The following is an 18,632-nucleotide window of genomic DNA, read 5'->3' on the forward strand; positions in this document are numbered from 1 at the left end:
ATGGGTACCCAGGGGTGGGATGGGATGGGACCCCAGGGGTGGGATGGAATGGGATGGGATGGGACTGGATGGGACCCTAGGGTTGGGATGGGATGGGACCTTAGGGGTGGGACCTCAGGGGTGGGATGGGATAGGACTGGGATGGGACTCCAGGGGTGGGATGAGACTGGGATGGGACCCCAGGGGTGGGATGGGATGGGACCCCAGGGGTGGGATGGGACGGGACCCCAGGGGTGGGATGAGTCCTCAGGGGGTGATGGGATGGGACCCCAGCGGTGGGATGGGACCCCAGGGGTGGGATGGGATGCGACTGGATGGGACCCCAGGGTTGGGATGGGATGGGACCCCAGGGGTGGGATGAGTCTTCAGGGGTGGAATGGAATGGGACCCCAGGGGTGGGATGGGATGGGACCCCAGGGGTGGGATGGGATGGGACTGGATTGGACCCCAGGGGTGGGATGGGTCCCCAGGGGTGGGATGGGATGGGATCACAGGGGTGGGATGGGACCCCAGGGGTGGGATGGGTACCCAGGGGTGGGATGGGATGGGACCCCAGGGGTGGGATGGGATGGGATGGGACCCTAGGGTTGGGATGGGACCTTAGCGGTGGGACGGGATAGGACTGGGATGGGACTCCAGGGGTGGGATGAGACTGGGATGGGATGCCAGGGGTAGGATGCGACCCCAGGGGTGGGACCCCAAGGGTGGGATGGGACCCTGAGGTTGGAATGGGACCCCAGGGATGGGACTTCAAAGGTGGGATGGGACCCCAGGGTTGGGATGGGACCCCAGGGGTGGGATGGGATGGGATGGGACCCCAGGAGTGGGATGGGACTGGATGGGTCCCCAGGGGTGGGATGGGATGATACCCCAGGGGTGGGATCCCAGGGGTGGGATGGGATGGGACCCCAGGGTTGGGATGGGATGGAATGGGATGGTATAGGACTGGGATGGGACTCCAGGGGTGGGATGAGACTAGGATGGGACCCCAAGGGTGGGATGCGACCACAGGGGTGGGATGGGATAGGACCCCAAGGGTGGGATGGGATGGGACTGGATGGGACCCCAGGGTTGGGATTGGATGGGACCCTAGGGGTGGGATGGGATGGGACCCCAGGGGTGCGATGGGATGGGACCGCAGTGGTATGGTGGGATGGGATGGGAACCCAGGGGTGTGGTGGGATGGGATGGGAACCCAGGGGTGGGATGGGATGGGATGAGATGGGACTCCGGGGGTGGGATGAGTCCCCAGGGGTGGGATGGGATGGGACCCCAGGAGTGGGATGGGACTGGATGGGACCCCAGAGTTGGGATGGGATGGGACCCCAGGGGTGGAATGAGTCTTCAGGGGTGGGATGGGACCCCAGGAGTGGGATGGAATTCCAGGGGTGGGATGGAATGGGATCCCAGGGGTGGGATGGGACCCCAGGGGTGGGATGGGACTGGATGGGACCCCAGGGGTGGGATCCCAGGGGTGGGATGGGATGGGACCCCAGGGTTGGGATGGGATGGAATGGGATGGCATAGGACTGGGATGGGACTCCAGGGGTGGGATGAGACTAGGATGGGACCCCAAGGGTGGGATGCGACCACAGGGGTGGGATGGGATAGGACCCCAAGGGTGGGATGGGATGGGACTGGATGGGACCCTAGGGTTGGGATCGGATGGGACCCTAGGCGTGGGATGGGATGGGACCCTAGGGGTGGGATGGGAACCCAGGGGTGGGATGGGATGGGACCCCAGGGGTGCGATGGGATGGGATGGGAACCCAGGGGTGGGATGAGTCTTCAGGGGTGGGATGGGATGGGACCCCGGGGCTGGGATGGGACCTCAGGGGTGGGATGAGACCCCAGGGGTGGGATGGGATGGAATGGGACCCCAGGGGTGGGATGAGTCCCTAGGGGTGGGATGGGACCCCAGTGGTGGGATGGAACTGGATGCGACCCCAGGGCTGGGATGGGTCCCTAGGGGTGGGATGGGACCCCAGGGGTGGGATGGAATGGGATGGGATGGGACTGGATCGGACCCCAGGGTTGGGATGGGATAGGACCCCAGGGGTGGGACCTCAGGGGTGGGATGGGATAGGACTGGGATGGGACCCTCATTGTTCCTGTGCCCACATCATGTCCCCTCACCATCCCTGTGCCCACATTGCCTCCCCTTATTTTCCCTGTGCGCACACTGTGCCCCTCACCATCCCTGTGCCCACAGCGTGTCCCCTCATTGTCCCTGTGCCCACAGTGTGCCCTCACCATCCCTGTGCCCGCACCATGTCCCACACCATCCTTGTGACCACATCGTGTCCCACACCATCCCTGTGCCCACACTGTGCCCTCACCATCCCTGTGCCCACACTGTGCCCTCACCATCCCTGTGCCCACACTATGTCCCCTCACCATCCCTGTACCCACACCATGTCCCACACCATCCCTATGACCACACTGTGCCCCTCCCAATCCCTGTGCCCACACTGTGTCCCCCCACCATCCCTGAGCCCCGACACCATGTCCCCTCACCGTCCCTGTACCCACACCGTGTCCCCTCATTGTCCCTGTGCCCACACCGTGTCCCCCCACCTTACCTATGCCCACACTGTGTCCCCTCACTATCAATGTGCCCACACCATGTCCCATAACATCCCTGTGCCGACACCATGTCCCTCACCATCCCTGTGCCCACACTGTGTCCCCACACCGTCCCTATGCCCACACAATGTCCCCTCATTGTCCATGTACAGTGTCCCACACCATCCCTGTGCCCACACCGTGCTCCACACCATCCCTGTGCCCATACCATGTCCCCTCACCATCCCCGTGTCCCCTCACCATCCCCTTCTCCGCTCACCATCCCCGTGTCCCATCACCACCCCCGTGTCCCCGCACCTGCCCCGCGCCCCGTCACCACCCCCTTGTCCCCTCACCACCCCCTTGTCCCCTCACCATCCCCATCTCCCCTCACCACCCGCTGTGTCCCCTCACTAGTCCCATGTCCCCTCGTCATCCCCATCTCCCCTCACCATCCCCATCTCCCCTCGCCATCTCCCCTCACCATCCCTGTGCCCACAGTGTACCCGTCACCATCCCCTTGTCCCCTCACCATCCCCGTGTCCATTCACCATACCCTTCTCCCCTCACCACTCCCTTGTCCCCTCACCATCCCAGTGTCCCCTCACCAGCCCTGTGGCCCCTCACCAGCCCCGTGGCCCCTCACCTGCCCCATGTCCCCTCACCACCCCCTTTTCCCCTCAACCTCCCCTTCTCCCCTCACCATCCCCGTGTCCCCTCACCCCACCCGTGTCCCCTCACCAGCCCCGTGACCCCTCACGACCCCCGTGTCCCCTCACCTGCCCAATGTCCCCTCACCAACCCCTTGTACCCTGACCCGCCCGTGTCCCCTCACCCCCCCCCGCGTCCCCTCACCACCCCCGTGTCCCCTCACCACCCCCGTGTCCCCTAACAATCCCCGTGCCCCCTCAACATGCCCTTATCCCCTCACCACCCCTAGGGGTGGGATGGGATGTGATGGGACCCCAGGAGTGGGATAGGATGAGTCCCCAGGGGTGGGATGGGACCCCAGGGGTGGGATGGGATGGGACGCCAGGGGTGGGATGGGATGGGAGTGGATGGGACTGGATGGGACCCCAGGGTTGGGATGGGACCCCAGAGGTGGGATGAGTCCCCAGTGGTGGGATGGGAAGGAATGGGATGGGACCCCAGGGTTGGGATGGGATGGGACCCCAGGGGTGAGATGGGATGGGATGGGACTGGCTGGGACCCCAGGGTTGGGATGGGATGGGACCCCAGGGGTGGGATGGGATGGGACCCTAGGGGTGGGATGGGATGGGATGGGACCCCAGGGGTGGGATGGCATGGGACTGGATGGGACCCAGGGGTGGGATGGCATGGGACCCTAGGGGTGGGATGGGATGTGATGGGACCCCAGGGGTGGGATGAGTCCCCAGGGGTGGGATGGAATGGGACCCCAGGGGTGGGATGGAATGGGATCCCAGGGGTGGGATGGGACTGGATGGGACCACAGGGGTGGGATAGGACTGGATGGGACCCCAGGGTTGGGAAGGGACCCCAGGGGTGGGACCCAGGGTTGGGATGGGTTGGGACCCCAGAGGTGGGATGGGACCCCAGGGTTGGGATGGGATGGGACCCCAGGGGTAGGATGGGACCCTGAGGTTGGGATGGGACCCCAGGGATGGGACTTCAGGGTTGGGATGGGACCCCAGGGGTGGGAAGGGACCCCAGGGGTGGGACCCAGGGTTGGGATGGGATGGGACCTCAGGGGTGGGATGGGACCCCAGGGGTGGGATGGGACCCCAGGGGTGGGATGAGTATTCAGGGATGGGATGGGATGGGACCCCAGGGGTGGGATGGGACCCCAGGGGTGGGATGGGACCCCAGGGGTGGGACCTCAGGAGTGGGATGGGATAGGACTGGGATGGGAATCCAGGGGTGGGATGAGACTGGGATGGGACCCCAGGGTTGGGATGCGACCCCAGGGGTGGGACGGGACCCTGAGGTTGGGATGTGACCCCAGGGATAGGACTTCAGGGGTGGGATGGGTGTCCAGGGTTGGGATGGGATGGGACCCCAGGGGTGGGATGGGATGGGACACCAGGGGTGGGATGGGATGGGACTGGATGGGACCCTAGCGGTGGGATGGGATGTGGTGGGAACCCAGGGGTGGGATAGGATGAGTCCCCAGGGGTGGGTTGGGACTGGATGGGACCCCAGGGGTGGGATGGGACCCCAGGGGTGGGATGGGATGGGATGCCAGGGGTGGGATGGGATGGGATTGGATGGGACTGGATGGGACCCCAGGGTTGGGATGGGACCCCAGAGGTGGGATGAGTCCCCAGTGGTGGGATGGGAAGGGATGGGATGGGACCCCAGGGGTGGGATGGGACCTCAGGGGTGGGATGGGATGGGACTGGCTGGGACCCCAGGGTTGGGATGGGATGGGACCCCAGGGGTGAGATGGGATGGGATGGCACTGGCTGGGACCCCAGGGTTGGGATGGGATGGGACCCTAGGGGTGGGATGGGATGTGATGAGACCCCAGGGGTGGGATGGGACTGGATGGGACCCCAGGGGTGGGATGGGACCCCAGGGGTGGGATGGGATGGGATGCCAGGGGTGGGATGGGATGGGATTGGATGGGACTGGATGGGACCCCAGAGTTGGGATGGGACCCCAGGGGTGGGATGGGAGGGGACCCTAGGGGTGGGATGGGATCGATGGGATGGGATCGGACCCCAGGGTTGGGATGGGACCCCAGGGGTGGGATGGCATAGGACTAGATGGGACCCCAGGGTTGGGATGGGACCCCATGGGTGGGATGAGATGGGATGGGATGGGATGGGACCTCAGGGGTGGGACTGGATGGGACCCCAGGGGTGGGATGTGATGGGACCCCAGGGTTGGGATGAGTCCCCAGGAGTGGGATGGAATGGGACCCCAGGGGTGGGATGGAATGGGATCCCAGGGGTGGGATGGAATGGGATCCCAGGGGTGGGATGGGACTGGATGGGACCCCAGGGGTGGGATGGGACCACAGGGGTGGGATGAGACTGGATGGGATACCAGGGGTGGGATGGGATGGAACCCCAGGGGAGGGATGGATCCCTAGGCGTGGGAGGAGTACCCAGGGGTGGGATGGGATGGGACCCCAGGGGTGGGATGGGACTGGATGGAACCCCAGGGGTGGGATGGATCCCTAGGCGTGGGAGGAGTACCCAGGGGTGGGATGGGATGGGACCTCAGGGGTGGGATGGGACCTCAGGGGTGGGATGGGACCCCAGGGGTGGGATGGGATGGGACTGGATGGGACCCCAGGGTTGGGATGGGACCCCATGGGTGGGATGAGATGGGATGGGATGGGACCTTAGGGGTGGGACTGGATGGGACCCCAGGGGTGGGATGGGACTGGATGGGACTCCAGGGGTGGGATGGCATGGAATGGGATGGGACCGCAGGGGTGGTATGAGTCCCCAGGGGTGGGATAGGATGGCACCCCAGGGTTGGGATGGGACACCAGGGGTGGGATGGGACCCCAGGGGTGGAATGGAATGGGATTGGATGGGACCCCAGGGTTTGGATGGGACCCCAGGGGTGGAACCCCAGGGGTGGGATGGGACCCTGAGGTTGGGATGGGACCCCAGAGATGGGACTCCAGGGTTGGGATGGGATGGGACCCCAGGGTTGGGATGGGACCCCTGGGGTGGGATGGGAACTCAGGGGTGAGATGCGATGGGACCCCAGGGGTGGGATGGGATGGGACTGGCTGGGACCCCAGGGGTGGGATGGGACCCCAGGGGTGGGATGGGATGGGACCCCAGGGGTGGGATGCGACTGGATGGGACCCCAGGGGTGGGATGGGACCCCAGAGGTGGGATGAGTCCCCAGTGGTGGGATGGGAAGGGATGGGATGGGACCCCAGGGGTGGGATGGGATGGGATGGGACTGACTGGGACCCCAGGGTTGGGATGGGATGGGACCCCAGGGGTGAGATGGGATGGGACCCTAGGGGTGGGATGGGATGGGATGGGACCCTAGGGGTGGGATGGCATGGGACTGGATGGGACCCTAGGGGTGAGATGGGATGGTATCCTAGGGGTGGGATGGGATGTGATGGGACCCCAGGGGTGGGATGAGTCCCCAGACGTGGGATGGGATGGGACCCCAGGGGTGGGATGAGTCCCCAGAAGTGGGATGGAATGGGACCCCAGGGGTGGGATGGAATGGGATCCTAGGGGTGGGATGGGACTGGATGGGACCCCAGGGGTGGGATGGGACCACAGGGGTGGGATGGGACTGGATGGGATACCAGGGGTGGGATGGGATGGAATCCCAGGGGTGGGATGGATCCCTAGGCGTGGGATGAGTACCCAGGGGTGGGATGGGATGGGACCTCAGGGGTGGGATGGGATGGGACCCCAGGAGTGGGATGGGACCCCATGGGTGGGATGAGATGGGATGGGATGGGACCTCAGGGGTGGGACTGGATGGGACCCCAGGGGTGGGATGGGACTGGATGGGACTCCAGAGGTGGGATGGCATGGAATGGGATGGGACCGCAGGGGTGGTATGAGTCCCCAGGGGTGGGATAGGATGGCACCCCAGGGTTGGGATGGGACACCAGGGGTGGGATGGCATAGGACTAGATGGGACCCCAGGGGTGGGATGGGATCCCAGGGGTGGGATGAGACGGAATGGGACCCCAGGGGTGGGATGGGACCCCAGGGGTGGGATGGGACTGGATGCGACCCCAGGGCTGGGATGGGTCCCTAGGGGTGGGATGGGACCCCAGGGGTGGGATGGAATGGGATGGGATGGGACTGGATCGGACCCCAGGGTTGGGATGGGATAGGACCCCAGGGGTGGGACCTCAGGGGTGGGATGGGATAGGACTGGGATGGGACTCCAGGGGTGGGATGAGACTGGGATGGGACCCTCATTGTTCCTGTGCCCACATCATGTCCCCTCACCATCCCTGTGCCCACATTGCCTCCCCTTATTTTCCCTGTGCGCACACTGTGCCCCTCACCATCCCTGTGCCCACACTGCGTCTCACACCATCCCTGTGCCCACAGCGTGTCCCCTCATTGTCCCTGTGCCCACAGTGTGCCCTCACCATCCCTGTGCCCGCACCGTGTCCCACACCATCCCTGTGCCCACACCATGTCCCACACCATCCCTGTGCCCACACTGTGCCCTCACCATCCCTGTGCCCACACTATGTCCCCTCACCATCCCTGTACCCACACCATGTCCCACACCATCCCTATGACCACACTGTGCCCCTCCCAATCCCTGTGCCCACACTGTGTCCCCCCACCATCCCTGAGCCCCGACACCATGTCCCCTCACCATCCCTGTACCCACACCGTGTCCCCTCATTGTCCCTGTACCCACACCGTGTCCCCCCACCTTACCTATGCCCACACTGTGTCCCCTCACTATCAATGTGCCCACACCATGTCCCATAACATCCCTGTGCCGACACCATGTCCCTCACCATCCCTGTGCCCACACTGTGTCCCCTCATTGTCCATGTACAAACAGTGTCCCACACCATCCCTGTGCCCACACCATGCTCCACACCATCCCTGTGCCCACACAATGTCCCCTCATTGTCCATGTACAGTGTCCCACACCATCCCTGTGCCCACACCGTGCTCCACACCATCCCTGTGCCCATACCATGTCCCCTCACCATCCCCGTGTCCCCTCACCATCCCCTTGTCCCCTCACCATCCCCGTGTCCCATCACCACCCCCGTGTCCCCGCACCTGCCCCGCGCCCCGTCACCACCCCCTTGTCCCCTCACCACCCCCTTGTCCCCTCACCATCCCCATCTCCCCTCACCACCCGCTGTGTCCCCTCACCAGTCCCATGTCCCCTCGTCATCCCCATCTCCCCTCGCCATCTCCCCTCACCATCCCTGTGCCCACACTGTACCCGTCACCATCCCCTTGTCCCCTCACCATCCCCGTGTCCATTCACCATACCCTTCTCCCCTCACCACTCCCTTGTCCCCTCACCATCCCAGTGTCCCCTCACCAGCCCCGTGGCCCCTCACCAGCCCCTTTTCCCCTCAACCTCCCCTTCTCCCCTCACCATCCCCGTGTCCCCTCACCCCACCCGTGACCGCTCACGACCCCCGTGTCCCCTCACCTGCCCAATGTCCCCTCACCAACCCCTTGTACCCTGACCCGCCCGTGTCCCCTCACCCCCCCCGTGTCCCCTCACCACCCCCGTGTCCCCTCAACATGCCCTTATCCCCTCACCACCCCCATGTCCTCTCACCTTCCCCTTCTCCCCTCACCACCCCCGTATCCCCTCACCAGTCGCATGTCCCCTCACCCCTCCCGTGTACCATCACCATCCCTGTGCTCACACTGTGCCCTTCACCACCCCCTTCTCCCGTCACCATCCCCTTCTCCCCTCACCATCCTCGTGTCCCCCCCCATCGTGTCCGCAGCCCCCCGTCGCCCTCCATCATGCCATGCCAATGCCCTCAGACAATCCTGAAGCTGCTGGTGACGGGCTGGGCGCCCTCTCGCACGCGGGTGCTGATGCCCATCCTGCAGTACCCGCTGTACTCGGCCACCATCGCCGAGCTGGGGGCCGTGCAGCTCGGCTACTACCTGGACGAGGAACGGTGCTGGGCACTGGCGCTGAGTGAGCTGCGGCGGGCGCTGGCCGAGGGCCGCCGGCACTGCTGCCCACGGGTGCTGTGCATCATCAACCCTGGCAACCCCACCGGTACCCTGCGGCACCAAGGGCTGGGATGGGACCCCAGGGGTGGGATGGGACCCCACGGGTGGGATGGGACCCCAGGGATAGGACTTCAGGGGTGGGATGGGTCTCCAGGGTTGGGATGGGATGGGACCCCAGCGGTGGGATGGGACACCAGGGGTGTGATGGCATGGGACTGGATGGAACCCTAGGGGTGGGATGGGATGTGATGGGACCCCAGGGGTGGGATGGGATTGGATGGGACTGGATGGGACCCCAGGGTTGGGATGGGACCCCAGAGGTGGGATGAGTCCCCAGTGGTGGGATGGGAAGGAATGGGATGGGATCCCAGGGGTGGGATGGGATGGGACCCCAGGGGTGGGATGGGACCCCAGGGGTGGGTTAGGACCTCAGGGGTGGAATGGGATGGGATGGGACTGGCTGGGACCCCAGGGGTGAGATGGGATGGGATGGGACTGGCTGGGACCCCAGGGTTGGGATGGGACCCCAGGGGTGGGATGGCATAGGACTAGATGGGACTTCAGGGTTGGGATGGGACCCCATGGGTGGGATGAGATGGGATGGGATGGGATGGGACCTCAGGGGTGGGATGTGATGGGACCCCAGGGGTGGGATGGAATGGGATCCCAGGGGTGGGATGGGACTGGATGGGACCCCAGGGGTGGGATGGGACCACAGGGGTGGGATGAGACTGGATGGGATACCAGGGGTGGGATGGGATGGAACCCCAGGGGTGGGATGGATCCCTAGGCGTGGGAGGAGTACCCAGGGGTGGGATGGGATGGGACCTCAGGGGTGGGATGGGACCTCAGGGGTGGGATGGGACCCCAGGGGTGGGATGGGACCCCAGGGGTGGGATGGGATGGGACTGGATGGGACCCCAGGGTTGGGATGGGACCCCATGGGTGGGATGAGATGGGATGGGATGGGACCTCAGGGGTGGGATGGGACCCCAGGGGTGGGATGGGATGGGACTGGATGGGACCCCAGGGTTGGGATGGGACCCCAGAGGTGGGATGAGTCCCCAGTGGTGGGATGGGAAGGAATGGGATGGGATCCCAGGGGTGGGATGGGATGGGACCCCAGGGGTGGGATAGGACCTCAGGGGTGGAATGGGATGGGATGGGACTGGCTGGGACCCCAGGGGTGAGATGGGATGGGATGGGACTGGCTGGGACCCCAGTGTTGGGATGGGACCGCAGGGGTGGGATGGGATGGGACCCTAGGGGTGGGATGGGATGGGACCCCAGGGGTGGGATGGCATGGGACTGGATGGGACCCAGGGGTGGGATGGGATGGGACCCTAGGGGTTGGATGGGATGTGATGGGACCCCAGGGGTGGGATGAGTCCCCAGGGGTGGGATGGAATGGGACCCCAGGGGTGGGATGGAATGGGATCCCAGGGGTGGGATGGGACTGGATGGGACCACAGGGGTCGGATAGGACTGGATGGGACCACAGGGGTGGGATGGGACCTCAGGTGTGGGATGGGACCCTAGGGGTGGGAGGGGATGGGACCCCAGGGTTGGGATGGGACCTCAGGGGTGGGACACCAAGGGTGGGATTTGACCCTGAGGTTGGAATGGGACCCCAGGGATGGGACTTCAAAGTTGGGATGGGACCCTAGGGGTGGGATGGGATGGGATGGGACCCCAGGGGTGGGATGGCATGGGACTGGATGGGACCCAGGGGTGGGATGGGATGGGACCCTAGGGGTGGGATGGGATGTGATGGGACCCCAGGGGTGGGATGAGTCCCCAGGGGTGGGATGGAATGGGACCCCAGGGGTGGGATGGAATGGGACCCCAGGGGTGGGATGGGACTGGATGGGACCACAGGGGTGGGATAGGACTGGATGGGACTCCAGGATTGGGATGGGACCCCAGGGGTGGGAAGGGACCCCAGGGGTGGGACCCAGGGTTGGGATGGGATGGGACCCCAGGGGTGGGATGGGACCCCCAGGGTTGGGATGGGATGGGACCCCAGGGATAGGATGGGACCCTGAGGTTGGGATGGGACCCCAGGGATGGGACTTCACGGTTGGGATGGGACCCCAGGGGTGGGAAGGGACCCCAGGGGTGGGACCCAGGGTTGGGATGGGATGGGACCCCAGGGGTGGGATGGGATGGGACCCCAGGGGTGGGATGGGATGGGACCCCAGGGGTAGGATGGGATGGGACTGGATGGGACCCCAGGGGTGGGATGAGTCTTCAGCGATGGGATGGGATGGGACCCCAGGGGTGGGATGGGACCCCAGGGGTGGGACGGGACCCTGAGGTTGGGATGTGACCCCAGGGATAGGACTTCAGGGGTGGGATGGGTCTCCAGGGTGGGGATGGGATGGGACCCCAGGGGTGGGATGGGACACCAGGGGTGGGATGGCATGGGACTGGATGGGACCCTAGCGGTGGGATGGGATGTGGTGGGAACCCAGGGGTGGGATGGGATGAGTCCCCAGGGGTGGGATGGGACTGGATGGGACCCCAGGGGTGGGATGGGACCCCAGGGGTGGGATGGGACTGGATGGGACCCCAGGGTTGGGATGGGACCCCAGAGGTGGGATGAGTCCCCAGTGGTGGGATGGGAAGGGATGGGATGGGACCCCAGGGGTGGGATGGGACCCCAGGTGTGGGATGGGATGGGACTGGCTGGGACCCCAGGGTTGGGATGGGATAGGACCCTAGGGGTGGGATGGGATGGGACCCCAGGGGTGGGATGGCATGGGACTGGATGGGACCCCAGGGGTGAGATGGGATGGTATCCTATGGGTGGGATGGGATGTGATGGGACCCCAGGGGTGGGATGAGTCTTCAGGGATGGGATGGGATGGGACCCCAGGGGTGGGATGGGACCCCAGGGGTGGGACCTCAGGAGTGGGATGGGATAGGACTGGGATGGGAATCCAGGGGTGGGATGAGACTGGGATGGGACCCCAGGGTTGGGATGCGACCCCAGGGGTGGGACGGGACCCTGAGGTTGGGATGTGACCCCAGGGATAGGACTTCAGGGGTGGGATGGGTGTCCAGGGTTGGGATGGGATGGGACCCCAGGGGTGGGATGGGATGGGACACCAGGGGTGGGATGGCATGGGACTGGATGGGACCCTAGCGGTGGGATGGGATGTGGTGGGAACCCAGGGGTGGGATGGGATGAGTCCCCAGGGGTGGGATGGGACTGGATGGGACCCCAGGGGTGGGATGAGACCCCAGGGGTGGGATGGGATGGGATTGGATGGGACTGGATGGGACCCCAGGGTTGGGATGGGACCCCAGGGTTGGGATGAGTCCCCAGTGGTGGGATGGGAAGGGATGGGATGGGACCCCAGGGGTGGGATGGGACCGGCTGGGACACCAGGGTTGGGATGGGATGGGACCCCAGGGGTGAGATGGGATGGGATGGCACTGGCTGGGACCCCAGGGTTGGGATGGGACCCTAGGGGTGGGATGGGATGGGACCCCAGGGGTGGGATGGCATGGGACTGGATGGGACCCCAGGGGTGAGATGGGATGGTATCCTAGGGGTGGGATGGGATGTGATGGGACCCCAGGGGTGGGATGAGTCCCCAGGCTTGGGATGGGATGGGACCCCAGGGGTGGGATGGGATGGGATTGGATGGGACTGGATGGGACCCCAGAGTTGGGATGGGACCCCAGGGGTGGGATGGGAGGGGACCCTAGGGGTGGGATGGGATCGATGGGATGGGATCCCAGGGGTGGGATGGGACCCCAGGGGTGGGATGGGACCCCAGGGGTGGGATGGCATAGGACTAGATGGGACCCCAGGGTTGGGATGGGACCCCATGGGTGGGATGAGATGGGATGGGATGGGACCTCAGGGGTGGGATGTGATGGGACCCCAGGGGTGGGATGTGATGGGACCCCAGGGGTGGGATGTGATGGGACCCCAGGGGTGGGATGGGACTGGATGGGACCCCAGGGGTGGGATGGGACCACAGGGGTGGGATGAGACTGGATGGGATACCAGGGGTGGGATGGGATGGAACCCCAGGGGTGGGATGGATCCCTAGGCGTGGGGGGAGTACCCAGGGGTGGGATGGGATGGGATGGGACCCCAGGGGTAGGATGGGACCCCAGGGGTGGGATGGGATGGGACCCCAGGGTTGGGATGGGACCCCATGGGTGGGATGAGATGGGATGGGATGGGACCTCAGGGGTGGGACTGGATGGGACCCCAGGGGTGGGATGGGACTGGATGGGACTCCAGGGGTGGGATGGCATGGAATGGGATGGGACCGCAGGGGTGGTATGAGTCCCCAGGGGTGGGATAGGATGGCACCCTAGGGTTGGGATGGGACACCAGGGGTGGGATGGGACCCCCAGGGGTGGGATGGAATGGGATTGGATGGGACCCCAGGGGTGGAACCCCAGGGGTGGGATGGGATCCTGAGGTTGGGATGGGACCCCAGAGATGGGACTCCAGGGTTGGGATGGGATGGGACCCCAGGGTTGGGATGGGACCCCTGGGATGGGATGGGACCCCTGGGGTGGGATGGGATGGGACTGGCTGGGACCCCAGGGGTGGGATGGGATGAGTCCCCAGGGGTGGGATGGGATGGGACCCCAGGGGTGGGATGGGACCCGTGGGATGGGATGGGACCACAGGGGTGGGATGAGACCCCAGGGGTGGGATGAGACCCCAGGGGTGGGGTGGGAGGGGACTGGATGGGAAACCAGGGGTGGGATGGGATGGGACCCTAGGGGTGGGATGGGATGTGATGGGACCCCAGGGCTGGGATGAGTCCCCAGGGGTGGGATGGGATGTGATGGGACCCCAGGGGTGGGATGGCATGGGACTGGATGGGACCCCAGGGTTGGGATGAGTCCCCAGGGGTGGGATGGGATGGGGCCCCAGGGGTGGGATGGGGCGCCAGGGGTGGGATGGGATGGGACAGGATGGGATGGGACCCCAGGGGTGGGATGAGTTCCCAGGGGTGGGATGGGACCCCAGGGGTGGGATGGGATGGGAACCCAGGTATGGGATGGGACCCCAGGGGTGGGGTGGGATGGGACCCCAGGGTTGGGATGGGTCCGTAGGGGTGGGATGGGACTCCAGGGGTCGGATGGAATGGGATGGTACTGGATTGGACCCCAGGGTTGGGATGGCATGGGAACCCAGGGGTGGGATTGGATGGGATAGGACCCCAGGGTTGGGATGAGTCCCCAGGGGTGGGATGGGATGGGATGGGATGGGGCCCCAGGGGTGGGATGGGGCGCCAGGGGTGGGATGGGATCCCAGGGGTGGGATGGGATGGGACAGGATGGGATGGGGCCCCAGGGGTGGGATGGGGCCCCAGGGGTGGGATGGGGCCCCAGGGGTGGGATGGGGCCCCAGGGGTGGGATGGGATGGGGCGCCAGGGGTGGGATGGGGCGCCAGGGGTGGGATGGGGCGCCAGGGGTGGGATGGGATGGGACAGGATGGGATGGGACCCCAGGGGTGGGATGAGTCCCCAGGGGTGGGATGGGGCCCCAGGGGTGGGATGGGGCCCCAGGGGTGGGATGGGGCCCCAGGGGTGGGATGGGGCCCCAGGGGTGGGATGGGATGGGACAGGATGGGACGGGACCTTAGGGATGGGATGGGGCCTCAGGGGTGGGATGGGGCCCGAGGGGTGGGATGGGATGGGACCCCAGGTTTGGGATGGGATGGGACTGGTTGGGACCCCAGGGGTGGGATGGGATGGGATGGGAACCCAGTGATGGGATGGGACCCCAGGGGTGGGGTGGGATGGGACCCCAGGGTTGGGATGGGTCCGTAGGGGTGGGATGGGACTCCAGGGGTCGGATGGAATGGGATGGGATGGTACTGGATTGGACCCCAGGGTTGGGATGGCATGGGAACCCAGGGGTGGGATTGGATGGGATAGGAGCCCAGGGGTGGGATGAGTCCCCAAGGGTGGGATGGGATGGGACCCCAGGGGTGGGATGGGACGGGACCCAGGGGTGGGATGGGATGGGACTGGTTGGGACCCCAGGGGTGGGATGGGATGGGACCCCAGGGGTGGGATGAGTCTCCAGAGGTGGGATGGGATGGGACCCCAGGTGTGGGGTGGGTCCCCAGGTGTGGGGTGGGATGGAACCCCAGGGGTGGGGAGGGACTGGATGGGACCCCAGGGGTGGGGAGGGACTGGATGGGACCCCAGGGGTCGGATGGGGTGGGACTGGATGGGACCCCAGGGTTGGGATGGGATCCCAGGGGTGGGACCTCAGGGGTCGGATGGTATAGGACTGGGATGGGACTCCAGGGGTGGGATGAGACTGGGATGGGACCCCAGGAGTGGGATGGGACCCTGAAGTTGGGATGGGACCCCAGGGATGGGACTTCAGGGGTGGGATGGGATGGGATGGGACCCCAGGGGTGGGATGGGACCCCAGGGGTGGGATATCAGGGATGGGATGGGATCCTGGGACTGGGATGGGACCCTGGGGATGGGACCCTGGGGATAGGACCCTGGGGCTGGGATGGGACCCTGAGGCTGGGATGGGACTTCTGGTACCAGGGCTGTGAGCTCCCAGTGCCCTCCCAGTCCCATTCTGAGACCCCCAGTGCTTTACTGGTCCTACTAAGACCTCCAAAACATACCCAAGAACTGGGTTGAGACCCTCCAAAAGCCATAGGAAGTGGGACTGAGTCCCCTCAAATCCATTAGGAGTGGGGTGAAGGCCCCAAAACCCATCAGGAGCAGGGGCTAAGCCCCCCCAAACCCATCAGGAGTGGGGATGACTCTCCTCCCAAATCTATAGGGAGGCAGGTTGGGTCCCCCAAACCTATCAGGAGAGGGGGTCTAAGCCCCCCCATACCCATGGGAAACTAGACTGAGTCCCCTAAAACCCATCAGGAGTGGGGCTGAGCCCATACCCCAAACCCATAGGGAGCAAGACTGGGCCCCCAAACCTATCAGGAAAAGGGATTGAGCCCCCCAAAACCCATCAGGAGCAGGACTGGGCCCCCCAAACCCATGGTGGGATTGGGACTGGACCCCCCCACTCCACTATGCCAACCTCCCCCCTTCTCCCCCCTCCCAGGGCAGGTCCAGAGCCGTCAGTGCATTGAGGACGTCATCAAATTCGCCTTCGAGGAGAGGCTCTTCCTCATGGCTGACGAGGTGAGTGGGACCCTCAGACTCGGGGGGTATGTGAGGTGGACCCCAACATCTAGGTAACCCCACCAGTTTCCCCCCTCCTCCAGGTGTACCAGGACAACATGTATGCTGAGGGTTCGGCCTTCCACTCCTTCAGGAAGGTGCTGACAGAGATGGGGCCGCCCTACCTGGACTCGGTGGAACTCACCTCCTTCCACTCCATCTCCAAAGGCTTCACGGGCGAGTGAGTGACCTCCCACGGCCACCCCCACCCCGAGGTGGCCACCACAGGTCCTGGGGAGCCACAGAGTGGGGATGAGGATGGTGGAACCCCATGGGCCTCAAGGGTGGTGATGGAAAGAGGCTGGAGGTCCCGTGGGGTCGGGATGGTGATGCCATGGTCCTCTGGAGCCCATGGGGTAGGGATGGTGATGCCATGGTTCAATGGGTCCCATGGGGTGGGGATGGTGATGCCATGGTCCTCTGGAGCCTGTGGGATGGGGATGCCATGGTTCTCTGGAGCCCATAAGGTGGGGATGGTGATACCATGGTCCTCTGGAGCCTATGGGATGGGGATGGTGATGCACAAAGAGGCCCCGTGGGGATGTTTATTAGGGTGGTTCTGACGACAGGGAGCCTCCAGGGGCATCTGATGTCAGAGGGTCCTGGTGCCAGGGGGGAAACTCCTCACCTTGTCCCCCTTAAAAGCCCCTCATGGCTCGGGGTGGACAGTGTAGACCTCGACCTCACAGAGAGTGAACTGCTCCTCCCGGCCCGGGATGGTGACGGTGATGTAGCGGCCGCGGAGGCCGTGGCAGCAGATGGTGCTGAGCGACCCAGGACTGGCATCTGTGATGATGCCACAGCTGCAGGGAGCAAACCACAGAATCATTTGGGTTAGAAAAGCCCTTTGAGCTGCTGGAGCCCAGCCCTGAGCCCTCACCCTGCCACGGCCACCACTGACCCACAGCCCTCAGCACCTCAGCTCCAGGGCTTTGGGGTCCTTCCAGGGCTGGGCACTCCCCCAGCTCCCTGGGCAGCCTGGCACAGCGGCTGACACCCCTCTCAGGGAAACAGTTCTGCCTCAGCTCCAGCCTCAACCTCCCCTGGGGCACCCTGAGCCCCTTTCCTCTTGGCCTGTCACTCACTAGCTGGGAGCAGAGACCGACCTCCAGCTCACTGCAGCCTCCTGGCAGAGATTTCACCGCCAAAACCCCAATATTCTATCTTTTTGTCCAAACACCACCACAAAAACACTACTTTTTTTTCCCTCAAATCACCTCCCCAATTTTCCCCTCAGAACTCCACCAAAATCCCACTTTTTCCCCCTTAAAACTCCACCAAACCCCAACATTTCCCTTCAAAACTCACAAAAAGCTCACTTTTCCCCTCAAAACTACACCAAAGCCCAACTTTTTCGTCAGAACCCCACCAAAGCACCACTTTTCCCCTCAACACTCCACAAAAACCCATCTTCCTCTCAGAATCCCATCAAAAACCCACCTTTGCCCTCAAATATCCACCAACCCCCCACTTTTTCACCCCAAACTCCACTAAAACCACACTTGTCATCTGAAAACACCAACAAAACTCCACTTTTCCCCTCAAAGCTCCCCCAAAATCCCACTGGTGCCTCAGAACCCCACCAATCTCCATCTTTTCCAACTCAACAGAACTCCAACGCCCCTCTTTTCTCCTTAAAACTCTACAAAAAACCCTTTTTCTCCTCAGACTCCCACAAAAAACCCACTTTTGCCCTCAAAAACCCACCAAATCTCCACTTTTTCACTCCAAGGTCCACTAAAACCACACTTTTCCCCTCAACACTCCACCAAATCCCCACTTTTCTTCTCAAACCTCCACTTTTCCACTTAAAACTCCACAAAAAAAATCCATTTTCCCCCTCAGAATCCCATCAAAAATCCACTTTCGCCCTCAAAAACCCATTGAACCTCCAATTTTCACTCCAAGCTCCACCAAAACCCCACTTTTTCCCCTCAACACTCCACCAAAACTTCACTTTCCCCCTCAAAGCTCCTCCTAATTCCCACTTGTTCCTCAGAAGTCCACAAATCCCCCACTTTTGCCCTCAAAACTCTGCCAAAACCCAGTTTTCCTCTCAAGACTACACCACAAGCCCACTTTCTCCCCACAACACCATCAAAACCCAATTCTTTCCTCTCAGAATCTCACCAAAACCCCACTTTTGCCCTCAACACTCCACCAGAACCTTACTTTTCCCCTTAAGACCCCACAAAAACT

General features: G+C 64.1%; 1 protein-coding gene across 1 annotated transcript in view; it reads left to right on the forward strand.

Moving 5' to 3' along the window:
* The window catches only part of LOC133629054 (leucine-rich repeat-containing protein 14B-like), a 33,934-nt gene that overhangs the window by 5,836 nt on the left and 9,466 nt on the right, over positions 1-18,632 (forward strand). Inside the window, exons 2-3 of the mRNA XM_062019685.1 lie at positions 16,315-16,394; positions 16,478-16,614. Of these exons, the coding sequence (XP_061875669.1) occupies positions 16,315-16,394; positions 16,478-16,614 (217 nt within the window). The remainder of the gene's footprint in view (positions 1-16,314; positions 16,395-16,477; positions 16,615-18,632) is intronic.

The sequence above is a fragment of the Colius striatus genome, unplaced genomic scaffold, assembly GCF_028858725.1.
Source record: "Colius striatus isolate bColStr4 unplaced genomic scaffold, bColStr4.1.hap1 scaffold_109, whole genome shotgun sequence".
Taxonomy (NCBI): Eukaryota; Metazoa; Chordata; class Aves; order Coliiformes; family Coliidae; genus Colius; species Colius striatus.